Here is a 25,589-nt window from a genome sequence, read left to right on the forward strand (position 1 = left end):
TAAAAAGCAAAAACTCAAACCTGTCCAAGTTTTATTGTCTGTCTGCAAGGATTCTTGTTCGCTGTTCTTAGCCTGGGAGTCAGGAATAAAACCCACATTTCTAACACCTCCTTTCTCTTTCTGAAGAGAGATTACCTCAGAAGAGATCCCAGGACAAATAAGAGTAGGGTCCCAGTATAGCAAATTCTATGACCCATTAATATACTGTGATGCAAGGCATGTGAATTTTGTTGTGACATTAAAATGAAGTCGCTCTCTTAAAATGAAAAAGGGGCACTCAGCAATGAAGAAATTACTAAAAATACATTTTCTAAGCTTAGGTGCTTGAATATCATAAAAAATGTGAGTCTTTCCAAATTAGAGAATTCAGTCTGCATTAATATCTTGTAACTTGAACGAACATATTAACTGCAGAGAGGAAAACTAATGTGAAGAGTATTTTGCTTTGGGAAAATTAAGTAGAATAGAAATTTCATGAGCAGGGAAAACAAAATTATAAATTAAAATTGTCCTAAAATTTTAAAAAGAAACAATTAGGTTATTTCGTGGTATTTTGGGGTCTTTTTAATTACCTGTTATTAAAAACCAAGATCTAAAATTGCTATAACTAGAAGAGATAAAAGTAACTATTTTAAGGTCAACTAGATTTATAAATGTTCCTTCTCGGTGACCAAAAAGGAAGTAATAGCATGATTTAATGTTAATTCTGTTAATCCAATTAATATTTAATTCTTAAAAGAAGGTGTTTATATGTATGATTTTGTATAGTAGTATTGAAAAGCAGCACAATTTTTCCTGTATTTCAACCACACGGTGCTCACTAGTGAAAAGCAAAACAGATGGCTTTACTCATAAGCTAATACTAACAGCATATTTTAGAGGTCATCCAAGTTTTACTCAGTGACACACAAATTATTCTGGTTGCTTTAACTAACAGATAACATTATTTCATTTTCAATAATGCAAAAGAGCAAATATTCCAGGAAAAAAAATAAGTTACTGAAATGTTTGGATGTGTCAAGTGAGTTGACTCTTCTAACTGCTTAGTATTAAAAATATCTCCAAGATGCGGCAACTTATATAGCAGGAAATTAGCATTTGGACACGTTCACACTCAGTTTAAATGAATGACAAGTTACTTACTTTCATCGTTAGAAACATTCCCCAGAGAGGTGTGACTGGAATAACGTTTGTTTTCACTTTCATTGAGACATCGTTCAATCCAACTCTCTGTAAAAGAACAAAGATGCTCTTTTTTTGTGTTTGTCTTTGCATAAAACTAAACAAAGCACCGGTTTTCAACAGATGGTGTTCTGTAGCATTTCTGTTCAAACATGCTCCGTCTGAGGTAATTTGGCAAGAAAATCCTTTCTTGCTTTCAAACTTAGCTGTTGCTTTTTAGTTTCATATTTTGTTTGTTTGTTTTGAAAGGACAGAGGCTGAGACACTTCCATGCATGTAGCAGAGCTCCTCAGGATATCCTCTCCCCTCCCCATCACATGATACATTGAAAAAAATTATCTCATGTGGGGAACTGAAACACATAAATGACATTAATTTCTTAGTCTGTCAAAGGCTTATGTACTTGAGTATTTCTACTATTTCTTTTGAAAGAACTCTTGATGTGTGTAAAATCAGTCATTCATATGAATTTTTGTTACAGCAGGGCTTAAACTGTGCTCTCTGAAGTCCAGTCCTATGGCCCCATTCGCACTAGTGGCATCCCAGGCCCTACTGAGATCTTTTCCATGCTGCTACAAGTCCAATGCGGCAAGTCAGCAGCTACTGAGCTGCTCGAACCTTTGTCACTCCACAGCATGTACTCAGCTACTCCTGTCCTTTTCCAACGTATTGACATCAGCAACATGAGGTACATCATTACATTGATTTGATTCTGATGTTCTTTTTGTAAGCTATAACATACATCCCCTGATGACTTTAGAGGATGCAGCAGGCCCAGTAGAATTTACTGTTACAGGTCTTCAGGGCAAAAGTTGCACCTTCCTGTATGTTTCCTTGGACAAAGATTGAAATACGAGTCCTTGAGTTTGCCTGAAGTCCCTGGATATCGCTACAATAGGCTGACTTCCCTTGTAAGATTATTTTTCAAGGGCATGCACTTGGGCAGAAATGAACTTACGCTCACAGAGCTCCCTGTGGTCAAAGCAAGGTAAAGAATGGCTAGGTGGGAAGGCTGCAGGGTAACCTCACAAGTTACGACAGGAAACCATCCCACTGAGTGAAGAGATGCACAAGAAATAAGGGGAAACAGGCCTCACTGTCAGCAAATTGCCAGAGCCAGAAAACCCTTCAAAGACACAGAAACAGCTTCAAATTCCTTTCCATAAGCCACCCCCCAAAAACATCAGGCTACCTGCACAGCACAGGCAGCAGTCTGCCCAGCCAAAGACCATCACAGCAGCAGGCTTGAAGGCAAAGCAGAAACCCAGTGTCTTGGGAAAGCTGCCCATCTTGTTTCAAGAAGGCAAAAGTTGATATGACTTCACTTCAGCACTAGATGCCAATAAATTAATACATGAACAGCCATGGTGCAAAACATCCTGCAGGAAAAAATGCTTCTTAACCCACACAAACTTGTGTATATTCCTCTGTACACACACTCTCCACTGCCACGCAAACAAAAGGGCAATGGCATCTGCATAGGACTTCAGAAATGGTCTGCTGAGAGCCCTTCAGGGTTGATTTCCAGGCCCTGCCATGAGACTCCAGGTACCGCCGCTTTGTGTGCTTCTTGTTTTCAGGCAGCACAAGAGAGGTTTGAGGCAGCTCAAGGCTATTCCTTTCCTTCTGCCCTTTTGCCCACATATTCGCAGCAGGAAAATGCTTGCAGTCCTGCCTTCATCGATACAAGCACGTCCCTACGTGCATCTTCTTCATTCACCATAAAACTGCCCTGTGCATAAGAAGTCTCCAACCATGCTGCCTCTTCCCTATAGCCTTCTCTTTTGAGGTACTTCTCTGAAAATCAGCAAAAATAACTCTTGTTGTCAATAGATTTTCTCAGGATATTTCTTCTCCCATCAAATTCAACACAGCCATGTGGAAAAATCACTTTCACATTGCTAGAACTACAACTTAAAACTTGCCAGCAAGGACTGTGCTATCAAATCAGCTCCTGCTCCATCACCAGCCCCCAAGCCTGCAGTGGCTCTAACTTTAAGGCTTTCCCTTCTCATGCTGCTCAGCTGCACTGGATGGGGGGTGTATCACCTCCTTGTCCTAAGGCCAACACGACGGTACGGCTGCTTCATGCCAGATTTCTTTTACTGCCCTAAAACTGACCTAATACCATTTCTCCTTTCCCATTTCAACACTGTGAGCGGAGGGACAGGAGCTTGGGTCATCACTATAAGGTGAAGAGAAACTTGCTGCTGAGGGCAACATCAGAGGTGCAAGAAGCCTTGCAAAAGATTACCCTACCTCCTCCTCCTCCTCCTTTCAGCGCACAGCCATGGCTGTATATAATTCCCTTGGCTCTGAGCCCAGCTGCAGGGAGTAAAAGCAAAGGCGGCTGCCATTAGCGCCAAGGCGAGACCGATGCCCAGCTCTGCCCTTTCTTTTCTTCCCGGCACTGAGAGCTGGGAAGCTGGGATGCATCCTCTTCCCTCGGCAGCAGGGAACTGGCAGCAGCCATCTTTAGTCGTGTTCCCTGCCTAAGTAGTAGGAAGAAAACTTTTTAAGTATCACTCAGTGACAATTTTCACCATCCTTGTTCACATACCGTCTCTGGTAGCTGCACATACACCCCTTTTTCATCAGTAAAGCAACCAGTTTACACTGCAAGATATGAAGTGTCTGGAGTAAGGCACCGTTACTGTTTAATTATGAACTGCAACTCCTTTGGTCCTGAATCACCCTGGTTCAGCTCGCTGCAGCCCGAGTCTGGCTTTGTCTTTGTGGCCTTGCATTTAAATAGCTGATAGAAATTCTTCAAGCCTGAAAAGATACATGACCTGTCTGGCAGCAAAGAATGAAGAAAACTAACTCTTTTGAACAAAAATGTCAGGGAGTTTATGGCAAATTTGTCAAATGATTTGGCAGATGACAAAATGCTACAAAACCAAGTAGCTGTTTAGAGGCTGTTTCGCCTCATAAACCAAGTGATGTAAGTATTCTAATAAATACCTTCATTTAATAAGTAGATATTTTTAACTGTTTGTATAACGAAAAAGTTTTTACAAAGCTTTTAACTCCCAATATTAAGAATGCCTTCAAGCATTAAAAGAAAATACAACCAGTTTTGCTGAAATTTAAAATACTTCCTTCAGAAGCCTACGGATCCCAGATACGATAGCACCTGCCTAAAATAAAACAAAAATGAACAATAAAAAAAGAGAAAGAGGCAAACAATATAAAAAAAAAAAATCAAAACTAAGTCTGACTTTAAGAAGTTCTTCTAGAGTTAATGCCATGAGATCCTGTCCCAGTGTAACAAACACACTGTGTAGAGCCCTGTGCACGTTGAATGCCCTCATCCTCATGACACAAGGGTGTACACCTCATCTGCTCTGGGGCCTGTCCCAGGAAGTCTGGCTGCAGAGATGGAGGAAGAGACCCATGGCTAACCCCTGGTGTCTCCAGGCTGAGTTCTCATTGCTTGCTCCCAAGGCTGATGCCAATCACACTATACAGCACTGCTCTAGACAACATTTGAGACACGCGGTGTGGAAGGGTCTGTGTGATTAAAGCCAGAATTATTGCACTTGGACTTTACAAACTTCTCATAAACAGGATTTCACATCAGAAACAGTCATGGAGTAATGGAGAGTTTAGGTGGTGGCTAAGCCGAAATGCATATCAGACCTGATAACAATGATGAATCAATCACACAACATGTAGAAAAACTGTATTTTTAGTGGGAAGTGCTTTTGAGAGCAAAAGAAAACATACTCTGTCTCACAAATGATGTATTTTTACTCACTGAGTTTTCAATCCCTCAAGCATTTCTTCTCTCTGCTCTCTAGGACTCTTTCCCACCCTGAGCCCCAGCATACTGTACCCTGAGTTGTTCTAGCACTAGCCAAAAGACATCCAGGCAAAATAAATGGATTAATTAATATCTAGCAGTAAAATGTGGTTACTCTGTATTTTATATCTAGTTACCGTGACATAGTAAGGAAACCATCACAACCTTATTAGGAAAGAATGCAAACAAAGTGCAGTTAGTGGTATTTGGAAGATGCCCCTTTAAATACTATATCACCTATTTAATTTTGCAAAGATCAAAAAATGAATTATAGTGAAGCACACAACAACATCCCTCAGCATTACAATTTTCACTGTATAATTTTGTATACCACTGGCTACAAACACGTTTGCATCTTCTTCAGGATTCCAACATGAGGGAAAAGAGATAGTTATTCAAGTTACAATAATTTTTCCAGTGTCAATTTTCTGACCAAACAACTTATTATGACACAAACAAAAAATATAAATTGTTCCAAATGAACTGCTGAAAGATGGATTGAAAACAACTATGGAAAGAGTTCTCGCCCTCATTTTGCCTCTTCTCTTTTTCATCCTAATCTTGCTAAGACTGATACATCCGCTGAACCTCAAGCATGAGAGTATTTTTCTTCCTTAAATGTGCCCACCACACTTGTAGCAACAGGAGATTAAACTGAGCTTTTTTAATAAAGAAAAGTTGGCAGAGCTGAGGCCTGCATGGGTCTCCTTCACCCCCACCAAGCTTCTTCCCTTCACACTAACCACCATATTTTTAGTTGCATGATGCTTCAAACACCAAGTTGGGAAGGCAGGCCTGGGACTTCCTGAAATAGAGTCAAACACTTGAGAGCTGCTCAGGGAAAGGAGCTTCCCTGAACTATCTGAAAAGCGAAGCATGAACTTTAAAAACATAAATATAAATCTTTAACCAGTTATTTTAACACATTGCACCCATCAGAAGGAAGGGTTTGCTCCTGGAAGACCCCTCTGAAAGGCTTCTTCTCCCTACAGAGCCTCAGCTGAGGTGGAGGATACAGTAGAAGCGCCTGCGTACTGCCAGTACATTTAATGAGATAATTACTCCCTCTTGTTCCTATAATGATTATTGGCTTAGCATGGTTGCAGTCCAGAAAATGAAGCATTCATTGCTCTTACATGTGCATGGCCATAGCAAGAGCAGTGTGAGAGCCACCTGGGCTCTGCTGTGTGGAAGGGAAGAAGAGGCAAGCCTATCACAGCCGGTGGTGGCTTCTGCAGCTGCTGTTCTGCCAGGAGGGATAAGAGTTGCTTCAATGCTAGCAAAACCTGTAATCACAGCCTCTTCTGGCTTTTGAGAGCCACTGTGTCCTGCTCGGCACCCAAGCAGGATGGCAAAAGCAGCTAGAGTGGCTGTGCCACACGGCTGGGAAGTGAGCATTCGCACAGCTGCAGCTCTGTGGGCATGTGTCTGTCCCGAAGGAAGGCATAAGAAAGACACCTCAACAGGTGTGAAGGACATGGATCTGCTTGAGCGAGTCCAGAGGAGGGCCATGTAGATGCTCAGAGGGCTGGAGCACCTCCCCTACAAAGACAGGCTGAGAAAGTTGGGGTTGTTCAGCCTGCAGAAAACTCCAGGGAGACCTTGGAACAGACTCCCAGTACCTAAAGGAAGCCTACAAGAAATCTGGAGAGGGACTTTTTACAAGGGCACGTAGTGACAGGACAAAGGGCATGGCTTTAAACTGACAGAGGGGAGATTTAAATTAGATTAGATATTTGGAGAATAAAAAGTCTTCGCTATGAAAGTGATGAGACACTGGCACAGGTTGCACAGAGAAGCTGAACACTGCCAGGGATGGGGCAGCCACAAGGTCAGGCTGGATAGGGGTTTGAGCAACCTGGTCTAGTGGAAGGTGTCCCTGCCCATGGCAGGGAGTTGGAACTGCATCCTTGCATCCTCTGCAACCATCGTTAAGGTGGTTCCAAACCAAAACATTCTATGATTCAATGAGATTAAGAGATTTTACAGGAAGAATAGAACACTGTGGTCACCTAATCTGAGCTGTATTTTGCATCGCCTCGTTACCCAACAGTGGTACTAGCAGCACTGGTTTTCTCTGGTTATGCCATATCCTCTGATCTGGATATGGTTGTATCACAGGCCTAGCAGTTGCAGGAAAATCTGTCTCATGTCTTTAGCTCTAGATTGGCTCCCATACTCCAAATGCTAAAGCAGTTTATCAACAAGCATGACAATTATTTAGTGATCGCACATGGACCAGCGTTTCCTCCATGGAAGTTTGCTCGTCACTGAAATAGAGTTATCACTGGAATGAGTAAAAGATTTGCCAGGACCCGAATCACTACCCAAGCCACGTACCAACTTGGATGGTGCAGGTCCAACAGTCCAGCTCCTCATTTTTCTCATGGATGCTCTTGTAATTTTTTTTCCCAGTTTCTCAAGACAGATGTAGAAAAAAGTAATATCTGTGAGCTAAAGTATATAAAATGTAGATAATACAAACACAAAGGGACCACCAAATTTTAGTGGATTTACAAAAGGACTTGTTGGAAAATCAACTCAGAAGTGATGACAGACTTAATTTTAGTTCCTGTGACAGAGGAGGGACTCTTGTCATGCATACGGAGTCTTAGCACCCCTCTGAGTTGTTTGTTCATTGTTCTCTGAGGAAAGAGTTACTCCTCTCTTACTGCAGCATCCCTTTGCCAACTTTCTCAGTACCGAGCTGGCCAGCAGTACTGCCTAGCTGCTCATCTGATCTTCTAGGCCACGAGAAAGTGGTTGCAAACGGCAGATTTAGCAGGTGAAAGCAGTACCGCAAAAGCTCAGGAGGGTGACTGAATGTCATGGAACCTCCTGTTACCAATTTGCTAGCCCATGGTACTGACCAGATATCATATTTATCATTTTCTTTTCAGTAGAGTTGATGGGATGATTTTCTATATCTTTTCTAGGATAACCATCAGTGTCCTGACAGCTTCTTCTGTTGCCTGTCTCAAAAGAAATGCCAAGGTCTACATGATTCATCAAGGCTTTTCTCTGCAAAGCTTATCTTGCTGAACATAGTCTGAGACATACTACCACCCAAAACCCCCTCTATTCATGCTGTGTTGCACAATTGTCATAGACAGAGAATTTCTAGCTGCTACAGCTGCTAAATTCATAATGTCTGACCAGTCTGTCCTCTTTGACTGTCCCTTAGTGTGCTGCAAACCTGATTTCTAACTGCCGTATGAATGGAAGTAAAGCAAAAATAATTATCCAGTACTTCTAATATTTTCTTGGGTGCAAGTGAAAACTACACTTTATAACACTTCAATGTCTTGGATCAATTGGCCATAGCAACTTAGAAGACAAATTGCTAGTTTAGAACAGTCCCTTAAAGGCAAAAGAGACTATCCCTTTCTGTCAGGGGTAACAATAAGGAGATAAATCTGAAATCTGACCCTCAAACTATTAAAAGCCTATTCTAGTACCTGCTGCACTTAACATCTGCTCTGACTAGAAGCAGGATTCATGTTCTGACTTTCTCCTGCACCCTGCAGTGCAGCATTCCTGGTTACAGGCACATCTCCCCCCTCGGAAGTGTAACGCTGCTGGAGTGCTTCAAGGGCTGGTTACAGCAGCACATTCAAAGCTTTTAAAGAGCCACACTGCTTGAAAGAAAGCGAACAAAAAATCACTTTACCTCCAAAACCTCAGTCTACAGTAAAACCAAGACCTGAACAAGATCTTCTAGCTTGGCCTCTGCACAATGGCATGAACAGCTGTGTGCCTATAACATGACAGGGCTTGGCAGTCACTGGCTCCCATGGAGGGTGCTAAACTTATCCAAATCAACTAAAATCAAACAGAACAAGCTATTAGGGACAGCGAATCACATACGTGAGGATTGTCTAAGACTTAGGCTTTCATAGGTTATGTTACCTCCCTCCTCTCCGTTGTCAAATGAAAGGTTTGCAAGACCATATCAGAAGCATCATCCAGCCGCTGTTCCCTCTGATCACTCCATTGCATAGACACTCTTAGTTCACAAAACAGCTCCTCTTTGACCATCAAGGAAGACCTGCCACACAGAGCCTCATTTTGCTCCTCATGGCCTCATCCAGTGCATTGGCTGGCAAGGCATGTATCCTTCAGTCAGTGTGTGCGAGCTGTCAGGAACATCTTCAAGCTCCACAGGAAATCATGCCCGTGTCATCCTTGGTCCTGCGTAGCCATCTTCTGTTCTTTCAAGAGACCTGCTCCTCAGGGATGACAGTGACACATGGCCTTGGTGCAGATGGTAGAGCCGCTACCCTGACAAGCTGCCAGATACCTTGGTGTTTTGTTTGCTAATCTAACTTTTAAGTTCATTTCCAGCAGGGGAAAATGTCAGGCACTCTTGTTGTTGTCCTTTCTTTTGTTCTGATTTCTTGGCATACAGTTCTCTTGGAGCTATTTCAGAGTTAATGGACACTGGTCCAGGGCACTTACTAGATGCTGGCAGGAATGTTTTAGTTCTTTTTCTTTGACACGTGATTCTGGTGAAGCATTGTAAGACTCACCCTGATATAAGAATGCAGAGAATTACTCTCTTGAACCTTCTGTTGTGCTTAGCCAGGTCTTTGCACCTACTACTGATTTTCTGATAACCCATTTAAAAAGGTGTATTAAAAATAGTCATGCTGTATTTAAACTGATATAACAAAAAGCACCATAGTTCATCATCTTTTAACTCCTCTAAAATACTTGGGTAGGAAAACTGGAATTTATGAGATGCTGCATTCTTGTCACCCTTCATATTATGCAGAAGTTGATCTAAATGTGATAGTTTTGTTGAAAACTATTGACAGTACCCTGTCAGTAATATTCCTCATTAACAAGCTGCATCCCAAATGTAGATCAAGCACCCTCAGCTACCCTAGAACACAAGATTCCTCCTGCATATTGATTCTGGCATTTAGGGCAGCTTCTAACCTGGATCAGAGATGACTTATGAAGTCCAAACTCTTCTCTTCTTTGGAATCACATATGATGTTGCTATCACATTTCCAACTCAGTATGCATCTTAACTGGATATAGCCCTTTCCCTCCTGCAGTCACGCAGATGCTATCATTTTATTTTGAAAAGTAAGTTTCACCAGATCAGTAAAGAACCACTTGGGTTTTGCTTCAGCAAGGCCATTCCTCATTTAACAGCAAAGAGAACCTCAGCTGGTTCTGCAGTGACATTTCCTCACTTTCACCTAGGATCATTTAAGCCAGTGACACCAATATCCCACCAATTCAGCTCTCCCAGGGTACTTAACTTACATGGGTATGCCACATGCAGCCAAATCTGTTCACCAGTAACATAATCACACACATTGTGTGCTTTGCAAGCACCAGCTCTGCACATAGCAAAGTGTACCCTCATGCTTCCACAACACGATGTGTTACAGATCCTCAGGCCTTCAGAGTCTGCTGCATGAACCAGTGTAAATGCTATCATTGTCTCCAATTTAGCTGCAATGTTTCCTTCCAAGGAAATGCAAACATGTCCCTTGATTACTGCCAGTTGTATCCTCTCCCAGAATAAAGGTCATAGTCTCTCGATGTCTTTTTGTCCCAGATTTCATTAGTTTCTTATGATATAGAATTAATTTGAGACATGCAAGAGAGCTCATAAGGCCTTCATTTCTGGGTACCTATTGCAACGTCTCTTATACTTGTACTCTACCGCAGTCTCTGCTCACTAGCTTTTGAGTTAAACGTTCCCTGCTACTACTATGGTCCCTCAGCTAACCAGCGTGCATGAGAATATATGGAGCCCTCGCATCCTTAATTCAGCTCCATGAGTGCACAAGGCTGGAGTCATTTAGCTGAACAGGAAGACTGTGACTCAACAAGAAACAGGATTTGGATCAAGTACGCATGAAGGACTTCTCTTGGCCTCAGGAGCCAATGAATCCATCAGACAGGCCAATTTGGCACCGAAACAGTAGTACATGAGTAAAACAGGCCCACAAAGATATCAAAATTAAAAGATGAGAGAGGAGTGAGAGATACACCAAACACTGATTGTGGCATTCACGGAGGCAAGAGAAGAGGGAGAAGGCTGGTTGTTGGAAAAGAGGTGAAAAGGAAAAGGAAAGGGAACAAAAGAATGAATGACAAAGAAAAGGGCATGGTCAGAAATAAAGGGCAGGAGAAAAGAAAGTAACTACAGAGAGAAGGGGCTTTTTTAAATCAGGAGAGAAGAGGTCAGCTCCTGAAGGAATGGGACCATGGTAAATATTTCTCATTAGAAACAACATCCAGTCAGGCAGACTGAAAAAACAAGGGACGACAGGCAGATACACATGTGCAAAGAAAACTCAGGGGTCAGGACACAATCATAGCAGTAAGAAAATCACTTGACTGTAAGAGTGTGAATCTAAGGGAAAAGTCACTACATTTACTCAAATGGTGGCCACTTTTCCTCACTTTATGAATACCTATTCCAAATCCAGCTGTTCCTCTCTACCACCAAAGGATGCAGCCATTACATTATTCACAATCAGTCTGTGAGCAAATATGGCATACCAGACAGAAACAAAGGACATTGTTCCTTTCAGCTCTCAGAACACAACCAGAGAATATCTGCATACCAAAGCTAGCAGAGAGGACATTAATAAGCCATGATAACATACTCCCACAAAGATTGGTACCTCTCAGAACTACTCAGTGTATACAGAGCATGCATTTCGTGCTATTTGTTTTATAGCCTCAATGTGCTCGTCGGAAAGTCTTCACTCAGTCCCAATGTGCCTAGACTTACAGATTCAGAAGCCTTGTATTAATTTAGTCCCTTCCACACTGTCTCTTCCCTCCCCTTCAAAGTGCTATGGAACTAGGCGCCTGGCTTTTCTGAGAAGCTTCCAGTCTCCTCCGAACAATATGCAAAGCAAACTCAGGGAGGGAACATGAGAAAAAGAGAGAAGTCTTTCCTCCTCCTTCTTTTGCCTAAGACTCACCAAAACAAGAGTCTAGTATTGAATATTCAGCACTGGATACTAACTGCTCAATAGACAGTCTGTTTGCAGAGCTCAAAGTGGAAATGACCCAGCAAGGAGGAGAGGTGAACACGCTGCTCCATCCATGTGATTAAACTGCTCTGTAAATGCAGTCCTCCCCAGTTCTCCCCACCTCATTACAATGGAGGCCATTTGCTGCCCCTACCACGACTCATTTAAAGAAAAATGTTTGCATTAGAGAGGCCCCCTCACCAGTATTGTCCTTGTGACTCAGTTTTGGACAGGAATGTGAGCTCCAAATTTGGGAAACCTGGGACAGCCAGTGAATGTGACTAGTGGGATGTGTTATTGCCACCACTTGGGAAGACGGGAGGAAGGTGGACTTTACAGAGGAACAGAGCACCCTGCTGGGTGTCCCTGCTCTCAGCTTGCATAAGGCACGGAGTAAATCTCACTCAGCAGCTGCCTCGTTCTGCCGTGGACCTCCATGGTCTTGTAAGCAGTTCTCCTATGAGTTAAGGTATTTGGTGTCACACAGCGAGTACCCAGGAGGAAAAGCTGGGTCACAGGCTGGCAAGCAAACACAACACGCCATTTAGCAAATTTTCCTGGATAACCAAAATACAGCTCATTCAATCCTGACTCTGAGATGCCCAGAAGAAAGTGTTTTATGGACACAAGGCACATGTTGTGGACCTGTTGTGTTCAGCATGAGGATTCCTGGTCTGGCTCTTGTGCCACATCTGTCCCTGACGGGATCTCTGTCTCACACACAGCACTGGGCATGGCTCCTGTCCTGCTGACCCTGGCATGCCAAGCATGTTAGCCAGCAAATCTCTGACCCATCGCTCAGCCAGGCCTGACGTATGGAGACCTGGAGCTGAATGGCTGTGCTGACGGGTGGGTGAGGCTATGCAGTGAAGTCCATTTCTTCCATCCACCACGTGAGCCCACACATCCAGGGAACACTCGTCACAGAAGCAGGCATCTCCCATTACAGAATGGCATGATACTGCGGTACCCTGACATGTAGCACTTGTGGAACAGGACTCCACTTCCACATTTGGTTGCACCACATTTTCTTCCACTGTCTATCAGGTCACTGACACCTTGAGCCAGGAATTGTTGTTTCCTCATGTTGCTTAAGTTTTGTAGGCAGTAAAGGGACAAGAAGGATTTTACATTCCTCTGAGCGTCAGAGATGGCAACAGCCAGAAGCAGGGCACCTACAAGCTATGTTGCAGAAGCCAACAGCATTAAATACTCTTTTGCTTAATTAGGACATCCTGCCACATGCTCATGGTTAAACTGAACATCACAAGAGGTGGGAACCCCACAAGTCAGGTGGCTGAGGAATTCTCCCACACACACACCCTACCCTTAAAGGATAGGGTTTGGTCTACTTCCTATGACCATCCCTGAATTTTAATCAACAAATAGCCTGTTTCTTCAAGACTGTTATCAAGCATACAGCCTTTTCTGCTTGTCCTGACACACACAGGCACTCCTGGTCTTTTGCAACGGCTTGTACCTTTGTTACAAGATGCTGGGAAGCATCATGGGTTGTAGAAAGGATATTCTGTAGGGTCTTTGGAATTAGGTATGCATTGCTGACACAAAGGGGGACCCAGCTCAGGAACACAGGTGGTTTCTCCCAGCACTGGATGACCACTCCTGAGATTCCACTTAGCAATCTGGCTCCCCATCCATACTGCTCTCCCTCAGCTACAGCTGAGGTAGTTTTAGCACTTCAGAAATAGTTAAGGAGTCAATAGGATTCTAGAGGAAAGGGGAAAAAACAAGTATGTTAACCCTTCCATTACTGCACTTAGTGGCATCTGTATTTATCACTACTTCTGTTTTTTTCACTACTTCTAAACTCCCCTTGCAACTGCATTTCTGATATTTTATTGCCTTACAAGCTTAGCACAAACTTGATCTGAGTTTACAGATCTGAACAAGACCAGAAACTCATGCCTGTGTGTTGACTTAAGGGTCTTGTCTGAAAACTTGCATTTGGGTGCAAGAAATCTTTTCACATAATGGGTTCTCCCCAACTTAATGGGTCTGTAACTCTTGCCCCAAGTAGCAAAAAAACAGGGAAAATGGCTGCACTGAAGAAATCAGGAGAGGCTGACAGTGTTATTTTCAGGAGGGAATGTTCTTAAAAAAGAAAAAGGAAAGGGGAGCCACCACAAGTAGGTCCAGTGACAGTAGCCTTAAAAAGACAACAGTTTCCAATCCTCAGAACTTGCAGTCCTTACTTCCAGGCAAACCTCCGTTTTTCTAACTACAATCTCAGCAAGCAAATTAAAACCCCTAGAGAAGAGGGGTTTGTGTTTCTAAGTGCTTGAGTCTATGCCATGGGATTGATCCACAGCTCCAGAAGAAAGTTTGTCAGAGCAACGATGGTAGCACCAGACTACAGCAAGCTTAAAAATCCAGTGAAATCCCAACATGCATCCCCAGCCTGCTGCTCTGCAATTAATGCCTCTCGTTCCCATGGCTGTAAGTTTCAGGGAATCACTCATTCAGAGAATGTTCTATCTATCTAAAATGTATTGCTTCCCATTACTATAATATTTGGATCCTGTGCAAAAATGCTCAGGATAAGCTGCTAATTAATTGCAAAGCCATCATTCATAGCTGTGAATCGGCTCCTTGGTTCCTGTAACAAATTCCATCTCAGAGAAATTAAGTTCACTTACCAATAAAAGAAAACAAAGTGCTTAACTGTAGCTGAAGTGAAGGAAATGAGACAACGCTGAGCCCCGTGTTTCAGTCTTGAGGCAATTTAAGCTGCAAATGAGCTTTTTCTTCTCACTGGGTGCAGCGAGAGCCAAGGCTCTATTTAACCCTCTCCAGTTCTCCTGATTTCAAAGTTATCAGGAAGGGAAGAATGGCCAGAAGTATTTAACTCAACTCTTCTTTATATACAGAAAACAAAACTGCAGCTCTTGCAGCAAGCCAGAATGACTCTGCCACTTACTTTGGGTACCGTTTCTAACCCTGGCTAGTATTTCATATCTAATAAATTGCTCTTGCTGCAAACCTCCTGGGAGAAAATAAATGTAAATGAAGAGAGGCCATGACTGCTAGTTCTGCATGTAAAATAGCTGCAATTAAGTTATTACACATCCCCAGCCGTTGGGAGGGATCATTATGGGCTAACCCTGGGCACCTGCCTTCTCCAAGGCACATACATAGAATTCAACAGGTGTTTCCCTTGTGGAGCCATCGCAGGATCAGGACCCATCTCGGACAGCAAATGGTGTCACAACATTAAATATAGAAACTCTCCAACATATATAAACAATTCCAAGGATGGGTAAGCATGGTGTTAGTACAAGCATATTAAACAAACCTACAGAGGCCTATGCTAGCTTAATCATCACCACGTACTCTTCTTTCCTACACTTCTTATCTATAGGATCGCTCAGCCATCAAATATCCTTTATGCTATCCATCTTCCTAACTAGAATGTTAGCAATCAAATCCCCTCAGCCGCTGGGGCACTGAGCTCCAGCAGGGATGGATCGCACAGGGTATTCATTTTCAGACACAATGAGACAAATAGAAAACCCAGCCCAGATGTGGGGAAACAGATGAGTGAGTGAACTCAGAAAATTCACAAACCTCAGTGCTGCCGAATTGTGAGCTAATTATTTGGACTTGGATGTCACATCAAGTATTCCCAAAGGACTGACCCTATATTTGTATTAGTTACGTGACAGCCTGCTGCTGCTCTAAAGGCATTGTTATGAGCCATCAAACCCCAGCTGTATTCAAGGTCACTCTTTAAATGTCTTCATCTGAAGAGGTACTGGCGTTTCTTCACCATGCAGATTTCAGTGATCACACTATTTCATCATGTTGCTGTGGTGAAATCCTACGTAGAGAAATAGTATCCCAAGGGATGCACCTCCTTAGGCTGCCATAACTTGCAAGCCACTTGCAAATTAAGCTAGATAAATGTAAAGGTGTTTACATTTGGAGATGCTGCAGATTTTTCAGCTATGCTACCCTTCTTTCTTGCTGCACACTCACTGCACCAGAGGCTGAAAACCAGCCTTGTTTTGTAGCAGCAAGCAAGCCAGCAACCCTGATGGAAGCAGGATACTGTACCGGTGACTCTGTGTGGGACAGCTCCAAGAGCACCGCAAGTATGTTAACACAAAATGGTTTCGGAACTTTGAGATCTTTTTGTCACTAGAACTGACCTGCAGTAAAGGTGCAGCTGCGATTGATAGACCAGCTGAAGCAACAGGTTTCTTTGCAGTCTCACTGGCAGAAGTTTCCTCTGAATCCAGAGTCCCTTCTTTAATGAGGGCTTTACCCAAATAAAATCTTGGGGAGCATAAACCCTAAACAGTCACTTAAACAAATGAAATAGATTCCTACTATTGGCTGTTCTTCTGCCAAAGCTTGTTTTAGGTTTTTACTTCCATCCTTTCAAAGACCTTTACTGCAAGTAAATAACAGGTTGCAGAGCAGTGACAAGTACCGCAATTCCCCCTCCCTAAGTACTTTAGAATTAATTGATTAGCAGACAAATAAATCATAAAATCATTCTTTCCCCTGGGTCCAACCTAGAAGATAAACTTTAGAGTTCAGGGTAATTCTGAGCAATTTACAAACCCCTAAAAATCCCTGTGGGTTTTACAAGGTTATTAAAATCCCCTCAGGAACGAAAAGCTGATCCAGTGCTGGGGCTCGCGTTTAGCTCCCGGCTCCGCTGCCGCTGGCGGCAGAGGGAGCTGCCGAGAATCGGGCCCTCCTGCGCAAACATTGTCTGCAGGAACTCCGCAGCCAGCAGGAAAGAGGATATCTTGTTGGGGTTTTTGGTTTGGGATTTTTTTGTTCCATTTCTTTCATGTGTAAAGTCTTGTAATATGTGAAATGACATAAGACAAGCAGTCGGGTTGAATTATATGAAGGACCAGTGGTATTTCTTTTACATCTCCATATCACATCAAATTCAGGATATGAAGGATTGCTGGATCATCTTAGCTGCTCAGCAAGTAAGAGCCTTTATAAACACAAATCCATTATAAACACGAATACTGGAACAGCAAAGATTTTTTTTATTTGTTGGAAAAAAATAAATCACATTTTTGCTGGGCTACAAAAGTCACTCCAGGAAAGCAAGGACAAAAAGCCAATAGCAAGTTCGTTTTTATCTATTAGTGAACTGTGTTGCAATAAGCAAAGCAAACAGTTTTCAGCAACAGAATCACCCACTCATTTGGACTGAAAAAACTGAGCTCTAGGATCACAGGCTTCAGCATTCTACTTATGCTCTGAAATGTCACAACAGCTTTCCTAACTAGCATTCAAGTATTTGTTATCAATATTGCCAATTTCATGAACTGAACCAGGATATGAAAGCCATTAATTCTCTTCAATCAGTGCTTATATGCTAGATCCTTTTTAAATTGCAAACTCATAGAAAAGGTCACCCACCGCTGCCCTAATGCCCGTCTATTGATAAAAACATAGACTGAAATCTGGCCATTGCCTCGAATTGTCCAGCTCAGGCACTGGAACCCGTTTTTTCATGATTCACACCAACTGCTTTAAGGGCCTAATCCCAACGTCCTTGACAGTACTGAAAGGCTCTCTGCTGATTTTAATGGGGTTTGGATCAGCTCCTAAGCCTCAACTCTACGTCCCAAGGATCTCATCCATCTAGCACTTTGAAACCAGTGGAGTTTTTGCCTGGCTCCGACAGTGAAACGGACAGGGATGTTTATGGAGTCACGCAGGAAAGTTGCACCCGGAAAAAGCATCTCTGTTCCCTTCGGCTCCTGCTTCCCGGAGTGCTGAGGCAGGGAAAGGGAGTGAGGCAGCCCCCGGGGTACCCGTGCTGCAGGCAGCTCCCTGTCTGGCGGCACCCGAGAGCCTCGTGGGGGAGTCCTGCGTGGGGAGACTTCGGCGACGCGGCGGGACGCCCCATCGAGGCCCCGGTCCTGCCCCCCCGTCGGCAGCGCCTCGCACCCGCCGTGCCAGTGTCACTAGGTGGGGCTGCGGCTGTGGAAGCCCGTTATTAATTAATACTCGCCATCGCCCGCCAAGCCTCCCTCCCCGGGGCCAGCCGCGCTCCGGGGCTCCCCGGGTGCCGGTTCCTAGCTCCCGCTCCGCCGCTGCCCTCCCTTTTTAGGGCCCCGGTGGGTTTCTACAGGGGAAGGGCGGGGGGGGGGGGGTTGTTGTCCTGAGGCAGCGGTGCCCAGCACCCGGCAGGCAGCGGGCACGGAGATGTCGGGGCAGGAGTCGGCGGCCGCGCTCCTGCAAGCCCCGAAGGCATACACGGTCCCCCGGAGCGACCCCTTTGTGCCCCACAGCGAAGGGGCGGGCGCGAGAGCCCCGGCGGGGACTGCGGGCTTCTCCCGGCGGCTCTCGGCCCCGGCCCGGTTTGAGATGAGGGGGTTACCGGCTTTGCAAACTACGCCGAGGGGCGGGAAAGCGCCTTACCGAGCTAACGACGGCACCAAAACGATGCGACGAGAGATGCCGCAAGCCCCCCCAGAAGGGTGGGTGCCTCTCCCCGGGAGAGTGCTCTGCTCCCCGGGCCCTGCCGGGCTGGAAAAGAGCCCCGAAGGTCGCCGGGGGTCGGCCGCGTCTGGACCGGGGCCGGCCGTCGGGGCCGGACGCTGCCGGTGCCGGTTCCCCGCCAGCCGCCTGCCAGCCCTTCCACCCCGCTGGGCGGGAATGGGGGCTCCTCGGGCCCTCAGACGGCAAAAACGGGTTTAGGCTGATGACAGCTCCCGAGGGTCCCTGCCCAGGGAGGGGGGACATGAGCTGGACCCGAGGGAAGAGCACGGTGGTGCTGGGGAAGGTGAGAGAACCAAAGCGTTCCCCTGCCCTAAAATTAGAGCCGCGAATGGTTTGTTTTTATTTACCCCGGTTTTTTAGAGGGGGAAAAAAACCCTGTTAAGAATAAATTAAAACATGACTGAATTTTTTCAATGAAGCCATATTTCTTCATAATGCAAAAGGATCTTTACATAACAACTGAAACTCGGGAGAAAAGCTAATTGGATTAAGTCCTCTGAAAGGGAGGTTAAGGTGTCTGAATGAGACAACTGCAAAGCTCCACTTTTCTTGCCATCTGTTTAGCAAGACTAAAGTGTTTTCTGATTAATATTAACTTAATCAATCACGCTGCCATTTATTATAACCATACTGAATTTAAGGAACGAATAGTAGGGAAGCTCAGACCGAGGATGAACAATTGTGAAGGCAGGAACAGAAAGCGCCGGGCTCGTTTGGTTTGGTTGGGTTTGATTTTCTTCTTTCCCTAAAGACCCGTTACTCTCGACAACGAGAAGTTGCCAGCAGTGCCTCTGATTCCGTCCCGGCGGTGCCGCTAGGCAGAAGAACAACTTGTTTTAACACCCCAGTAACTCCCGCACACGCCCGGACGTGAACACAACGATTCCTTCCCCGCCGAGCGCTTTCTCCCCAGAACAGCCCCACCTGGGGTTGTCCCGGCAGTAAAAGTTGCCCAAACCCGGCCTGTGTCGCTGGTGGCGGTCGAAGGGCTAAGCCCGCCCGGTGCTCCGGGGACGCGGCCGGGCAGGGCCGGGCAGCCTCCCTTCCCCTCCCCTTCTCTCCGTTTTCGTGCTTTGGTTTTGTTTTTAATCGATATTTGAATTTTACAAAGAGCCCTTCGGGCCGCGCTGGGGCCGAGGGGTGGGAAAGCCCTCGGTGGGTTCGGGGCGGAGGGGAGGGAAGCGGGTCCCACGCCGGGGCCTCCCCGTCCCCACCCGCTCCAGCTACGCCGGAGGAGCCGGGATGGAGCTGCGGGACACCGGGGGAGCTCCGGAACGCGGTCCGCCGCGGCCACTGGGGAGGCGCGGGGGGAGCCTGATCTCCTCTTCCAGGGCACCGGAGCCGGGCACGGGGATGGAGGAGACGGGGCAGGTTGGGAACCGTCCTACCAGACCGACGGGCAAGGAGGGAAGCAGGGAGGGAAGCAGGGAGGCCGGGCGCGAGGAGGGGGTGTTTTCCGGTGCTAATAAAATAAATGAAACCCGCGAAGGTTGTTTCGGCTGCCGCCTGCCCTCCGCTGCGTGCGGGACACAGAGCGGTGCAAACGGGGCTCCGCAGCCTGAGGGCAACCACGGCACAGCCGCCGGGGGGGGAACCGGAGAGAAGGGGCCGTGCTCTGGGAAGGCCGCCGGCTGACAGCGAGCTGGGCAGACCTAGGCCTGGGCCCTGCCCCGGGAGAGCAGGCGCCCTCCCGTGCCGTGTGCTCCGGGCAGGGCCGGGCCGTGCCAGGCGGCCGTCGGGTGGTTGAGGCCCTCGGGGCCAGCGGCCCCGCAGCTGCGCCCGTCCCCGTCGCCTCCAGCCGGGGCTTCCCGCTGGTGGGACTGCAGCCGCCCTTCTCCCGTCTGGTTATCGGACCGGCCAAGTCCTCTTTTGGAGGTGCGGGGAGAGAAACCTGCCCTGCCCTTCCCCAAACTCCCTCCCCTCCAAACCAGCCCGGCCCCGGTGCTGCCAGTGGGACAAGGCGGCCTCGGTGCTGGGCTCGCCCCAACCCACTGACAATCGTCCCTAAGGAACCTCGTTTTCTCGCCCCTCTGAAAGGCTCTGCTCAAACCTAAGTGAGCGCCTTAAACTAGAAGCGGCGAGGACACGAGTTTGCGGGCCGGCAGCCTATGGAGGAGAAAACGAAAAACACAAGAAAGGGGGAAACCCACCCTTTGCTCCAACGCATCTGGAAGTGCAGCCGCAGAGCTCCGGCCCGGGGCGGGGGGAGATCCCCCTCGGCGGCCCCGCTGCCCCACACCGGCCCCGGCTCGTTCCCCTGAGGGGCCGGTGAGGCCGGCGGCCCCCCCGCCACGGTCAAGTTGAAAAGTCCTCCCTAAGGAGGGACAGGAGCCCGCTGCCTGGTGGGGGGAGTTCACACACAGGACACGGGGACGGGCAGGACTTACCTGTGGAGTCCATATCGGGTTCCTCCAGCAACCCGCAATGCATGCTCTTCCCATGGACGGGACGGGAGCCCCAAGGTCCCGGGGTGTGGAGAGCCCCTGTCTCCGAGCTGTGCGGGGAGAGGGAGCAGGGTGGCGGCGAGGAGGGGGGGGAGGGCAGAGGCAGATAGTTTGGGGGGGGTTGGGGGGTGTAGCGCGGGAGAGAGGACACTCCGTAATCCAGCAGGGCAAAGCCAGACCCGTCAAAATGTTTGCGGATGTTTCATGGGAAAAAGCATCATTTTATAGAAGCCCTGATGGGAGAAATGTCATTGATAGGCCAGCCAGCCTGATGAATGGCTGCTACTCAGATGGGGATGTGGCAAGGCTCAATGTGAAGCCCATTGTGATGCTGTTTTGAATAAGAAAAGCTTTCCTCCAAAAAGGGGGGCCTTAGATCTACGCAATCCCAACACTTCGACTTCCCTCTTCTATTAGAGCATTAGAAACGTTTTTCTTATTTAAAGTTCCAGCGGCCTTTCCACTCCTCCCTTCCCTCCCCCAGCCCCCACCCAAGGTCCTCGCCTCATTACAGCCCCACATCAAAATTGGCTTAGATCTTCAAACGGGCAGGAGGAGGTTTGGGGTTGTGCTCTTTGGGGCTGCCGGGTGTGCGTGCAGCGCGGCCGAGCTCCCCTCCTCCTCCTTCCATCTCCTCCCGGTGGGCTCTGGGTTGAGATCCTTCACGGGCACATGGCGTTGGAAGCTGCACAGCTTCCCGAATCATCTGAGTTTACTGGGGAGAAAAAAGAAGGAAAAGGGCGATGTGTGTGGGTAGGGAAAGCGGAGGGGGGGGCGGGGGTGTGAGGGCAGGGAGAAGCTGCCAGTGCCTCGGCGAGCGGTGCTGGCACTGCAGACCCGCCGCAGGGGCTCCGGTGCTTCTCTCCGCGGCCCCGGGGAGCCAGGGCACGGCCTGTCCGCCGGCGGAGAGCGGCTGCCCCAGGGGAGCTTGCGGTGGGGCTTGGGGAGAGCAGGCGGGTGGGGGACAGGAGAAACGAAGAACCAAACGGGCGCGTTTTCAAACTCGCGTTCCCGTCCAGCTTTAGCCCGAGGATGAGAAGATCCCTTTTCGGGTTAGCACGTCGCGGGGGGAGAAGAGGGCAGGACGGGGGGCTGGAAAAAAAGTTGCTTATTCTGCATGCGGTTGTATGTGCTGGAAGTGGAAGTAAAAGTGCAAAGCTAGGGCTCTGATAAAAGTGGCTGGTTTAGGGAAGGAAAAGCTGTGATTAGAATATGAATAGAGCTCCAGGAGAGGAAGAGAAAGGGGGATTATAGCTGAATTACTTTGACCATGGACAGAGCCAACGTTTTCCACTCTTCTCCCCCTCTCGCCTCCCTACACCCAGACAACCCCCCTTCCCTTTCCCCTTCGGGAGAAAAAAAATAAAAGGCAAAAAAAGCAGAAAACCCCAACCCCAACCACCAACCCCACACGGCAAAACAGGCGGAGAGCTTGCTAAAGAGGACGTCCACCGCCCCGCACCCCGTACGGGCCGGCAGCGGCCGACCCGGCAGCGCTTATCCCGCACTGTGGCCCTGCGGGATGGTGAAACACCCCCCCCACTGCTCTCACCCCCCCGCCCCCGCCTCGGGCCGAGGTGGGGAGCCCAGGGTGCCTGGAGAGGAGCCGGGCGAGATGGTGCAAAACCGAGTCCGCGGCGGAAAAGCACTTGAGGTGCCCGCTCTGCCGGAGGAGCAAGGCCCGGGGACCCCTACCCTTCCCTTACCCCCACCCCACCAGAACCCAGCTCCAGCCCAAAGTAAGAGCGGTGCTGTTCCCGACCCCCGCGGCTTTCCCCAGGGGGAAGTCCCAGCTCTGCCGTCCCTTCACCACCCGTGTGCCGCCGGGTGGGCCCTGCTCCACACCGGAGGCACGACGGAGAGAGCGGCTACCGCCGCGCATCCCCTCGACGGCGCGGCCCGGAGCTCCCGCGGGGAGGCCCAGCCCAGCGAGCGGGCACTCGCTAAGGATCCCTGGCGACGGGACGTGCACAGCAGAGAGCCGTGGCAGGTCGGGCCCGGCTGCTGGAACCGCTGAGCACCTGCAGCGGCAGCCACCGGGTCTCCATCACAGGCACTCTGTGGGAATGGGGTCTTCACCAGTCTGAAGCTTCAGGGAGCTGCTTCCGTGTGGGCGATGTCCAGGGATAAAGAAAACAAAAATACAGGATAGGTGAAGGTATGGATACGTTCTTTCCAGGGGGTGACAAGGATGGGGTTTAGCACAGCCGGGGTGTCTAGAGGCTGGGCTCCTCTTTGACATGGTGCAAGGATGTATGCTCTCCATGGATGGTGATGCATGGATCATCATCAGCACTTCTCTTGGACCACAGGTACTTGTTGCAATCTGTTTACTCCCTGCCTTTCCAGGTGAGTTCCTGTCCCCACATTCTTGTGGAATACGACAGTGCTGTTCTCTTCCTGTTCACCTAATTGCCCCGTGGGGTGTCAGATCGCCCTGGTGCACTACCATAGCTCAGTCATTATTACTTCTTTGGGTTTGTGTAGGTTTTTCAAAAGCATCCCCTGCTCCTGGACATCCTACATGACACTTAATAAAGTACTTGATTCTTTAGTGGAGCATCTCCTCCTGCGCTGCAGTGTGGAGCATCTCCTCCTGTGCTACAGGTGGGCAGCAGTGCACAGATGGAAACAAGCGTTTTTTTACACGCAGCTTGCAGGATTTGATTTGATACAGAGTACAGGGCAAGTCTTGGCAAGGATGCAAAAAGTATACAATTGGGAACTTTCACTCCAAGTTCTTGCTTACACAGAAGATCTACAAACCATAAAATAATCAGTATACCCCAACACTGAACCAGATGATATCTTTTTAGTGGAAAGGGAGTCTGTTGTCATTGTGAAAGGAACAACACCTTTATTCAGGAAAGAATACAAACTTGTGTGTAGAGAAGAGCAGGGTCACCAAGGGAACAGAAGACACATTCCAGACAGAAGGCACCAGGCATCTAACCTGCTGAACTACTGGATGCAAAGCTGCCTTTAGGTGTCTGAGAATGAGTGTTTTTTGATGCTTTAGCAAAGCAGAGGCAGAGTGCAAGTATGACAGCTCCTATCAACTTATCCCCCAGATAATTTGAGCTCTTCCAAAACCACATTTCTATGACTGGCTTCCACTCCACAGTAGATTGTGCCAACAGGCTGTGACCACACAAACTCTTCTTGCCATAAAAAGCTCGCTATGCTGGTACTAGACTCTAAACCTCAGTGCTAGACTCTAACATAACTATTTCAGGGGTAAACACCAAGAAGAGCTTTTCCAACAACAGAAAACTGTTGGCACAAGAACAAAAAAGTACAAACTGTTCCCTATTAATTTAGAACCTCAGGCTGAAGTTCTCTAGAGAAGTTTTCCCATAGACTATCAGAGACAAGAACCTGCATTAGTTTTAGGAATGAGCGTGAATGGCTTGTGAAAGGGGTTGTGTAAAACTGTTGTCCGCAATACCAGGGATCTGAGTTCAGTGACTCAGGGGATGCTTTTGGACCTGATGTGTCCCTGTGCAGACTGCAGGATTGCTGGCAGCAGCCAGACACACAGTGACACTTCATCGCTTTAGAAGTGGCTGCAGCCTTTGAGCAGTTCCATACTTCTGCACTTGGCTGAGCCAGCAGCCTCCTCCTCTCAGAACGAGCCCATGGTTCTCTTCACCCTCCTTCCTAGCTCCATTCCACTGCCTCTGCTGTCTACTGGGCAAATCCCATGGAAGAGAAAGAGAAGGCTCTTGTGTCTGCGTTGGCTTCCTTTTCTGCTTACTCATCTTTATTATCAGAACAGGAAATGTTAACTTTCTCTTGCATTTATTAACACCTCTGAGAAAGCTACAGGTGAAGGACAGGATATGGAGTAAGCTGACAGATAACTTCTGGCACCAACTCTGTGTATGCGCTTGGGGAGCATGATGCTGACACATGCAGGAACTGGAAGAGGAATATCAAAAGGCTGCTTAGGTAAACACGTGCACGGTTCCTTCAAAAGGCTTTAATTGACACAAGCACTGAGAGAAAGTGGCTCGGGCAGGCACATATGCAGGTATCTGGGAGAAAAAGGAGCACTAGAGCTGAGGCATGCAAATGATGGATTGCACATGCACCAGGCAGGGGGGAACTTCTTTTTAGTTTGAAAGAGAAGCAACACGAATTGCAGCTGGCTTGCTGTGACTGTAGACACGTCTGAAGCTGTTCTGTGGAAGATGAGCATGGGTCAGCCTTCAGTGATCTTCTCTTATTAATGCTTGTGAAAGGAATTCTGCTGAGCTCCAGTTCTCAGGTTCATGGAGAAGTGCAGTGCCAGCACTGCCCAAAGGGATCAATGAAAGCATCCTGTTCACAACGGTCAGCTTCAATCTGCAGAGAGGAAGGGAACTGACTCTTCTGGGTGGTATCAGTGTCCACAGGAGACTAGAAGAACCTTTGCTGCCCAGAACACTTGGCCTGGGAGACCCTTGCTGATGTGAGTAAGAGAAAAGGGCAAGCAGTCATCAATTTCCGAGCTCACACCAGATTTAGCTGGCTTTTGTTGTGTGTGGCTGGTACTAGTTACCAGAGGATTTGTACTCTGTGTTGGAAGAAGAGCCAGCCTTAAAAGCTATTATAGACAACAGACACAGAAAAGATCTGTTCCAGACTGCGTCTAAGCTGCTGAAC

The 25,589-nt window shown here is 47.4% G+C and overlaps 1 protein-coding gene across 1 annotated transcript in view; it reads right to left on the reverse strand.

Moving 5' to 3' along the window:
- The window catches only part of RFX4 (regulatory factor X4), a gene marked incomplete at both ends in the record, with an annotated part of 92,999 nt that extends 72,071 nt beyond the window's left edge, over positions 1 to 20,928 (reverse strand). Inside the window, 2 exons of the mRNA XM_080624567.1 lie at positions 1,144 to 1,230; positions 20,886 to 20,928. Coding sequence (XP_080480693.1) covers positions 1,144 to 1,230; positions 20,886 to 20,928 — 130 coding nt within the window. The remainder of the gene's footprint in view (positions 1 to 1,143; positions 1,231 to 20,885) is intronic.
- Between the last annotated feature and the right edge of the window lie 4,661 nt (positions 20,929 to 25,589).

The sequence above is a fragment of the Psittacula echo genome, assembly GCF_963264785.1.
Source record: "Psittacula echo genome assembly, chromosome: 1".
Classification (NCBI taxonomy): Eukaryota; Metazoa; Chordata; class Aves; order Psittaciformes; family Psittacidae; genus Psittacula; species Psittacula echo.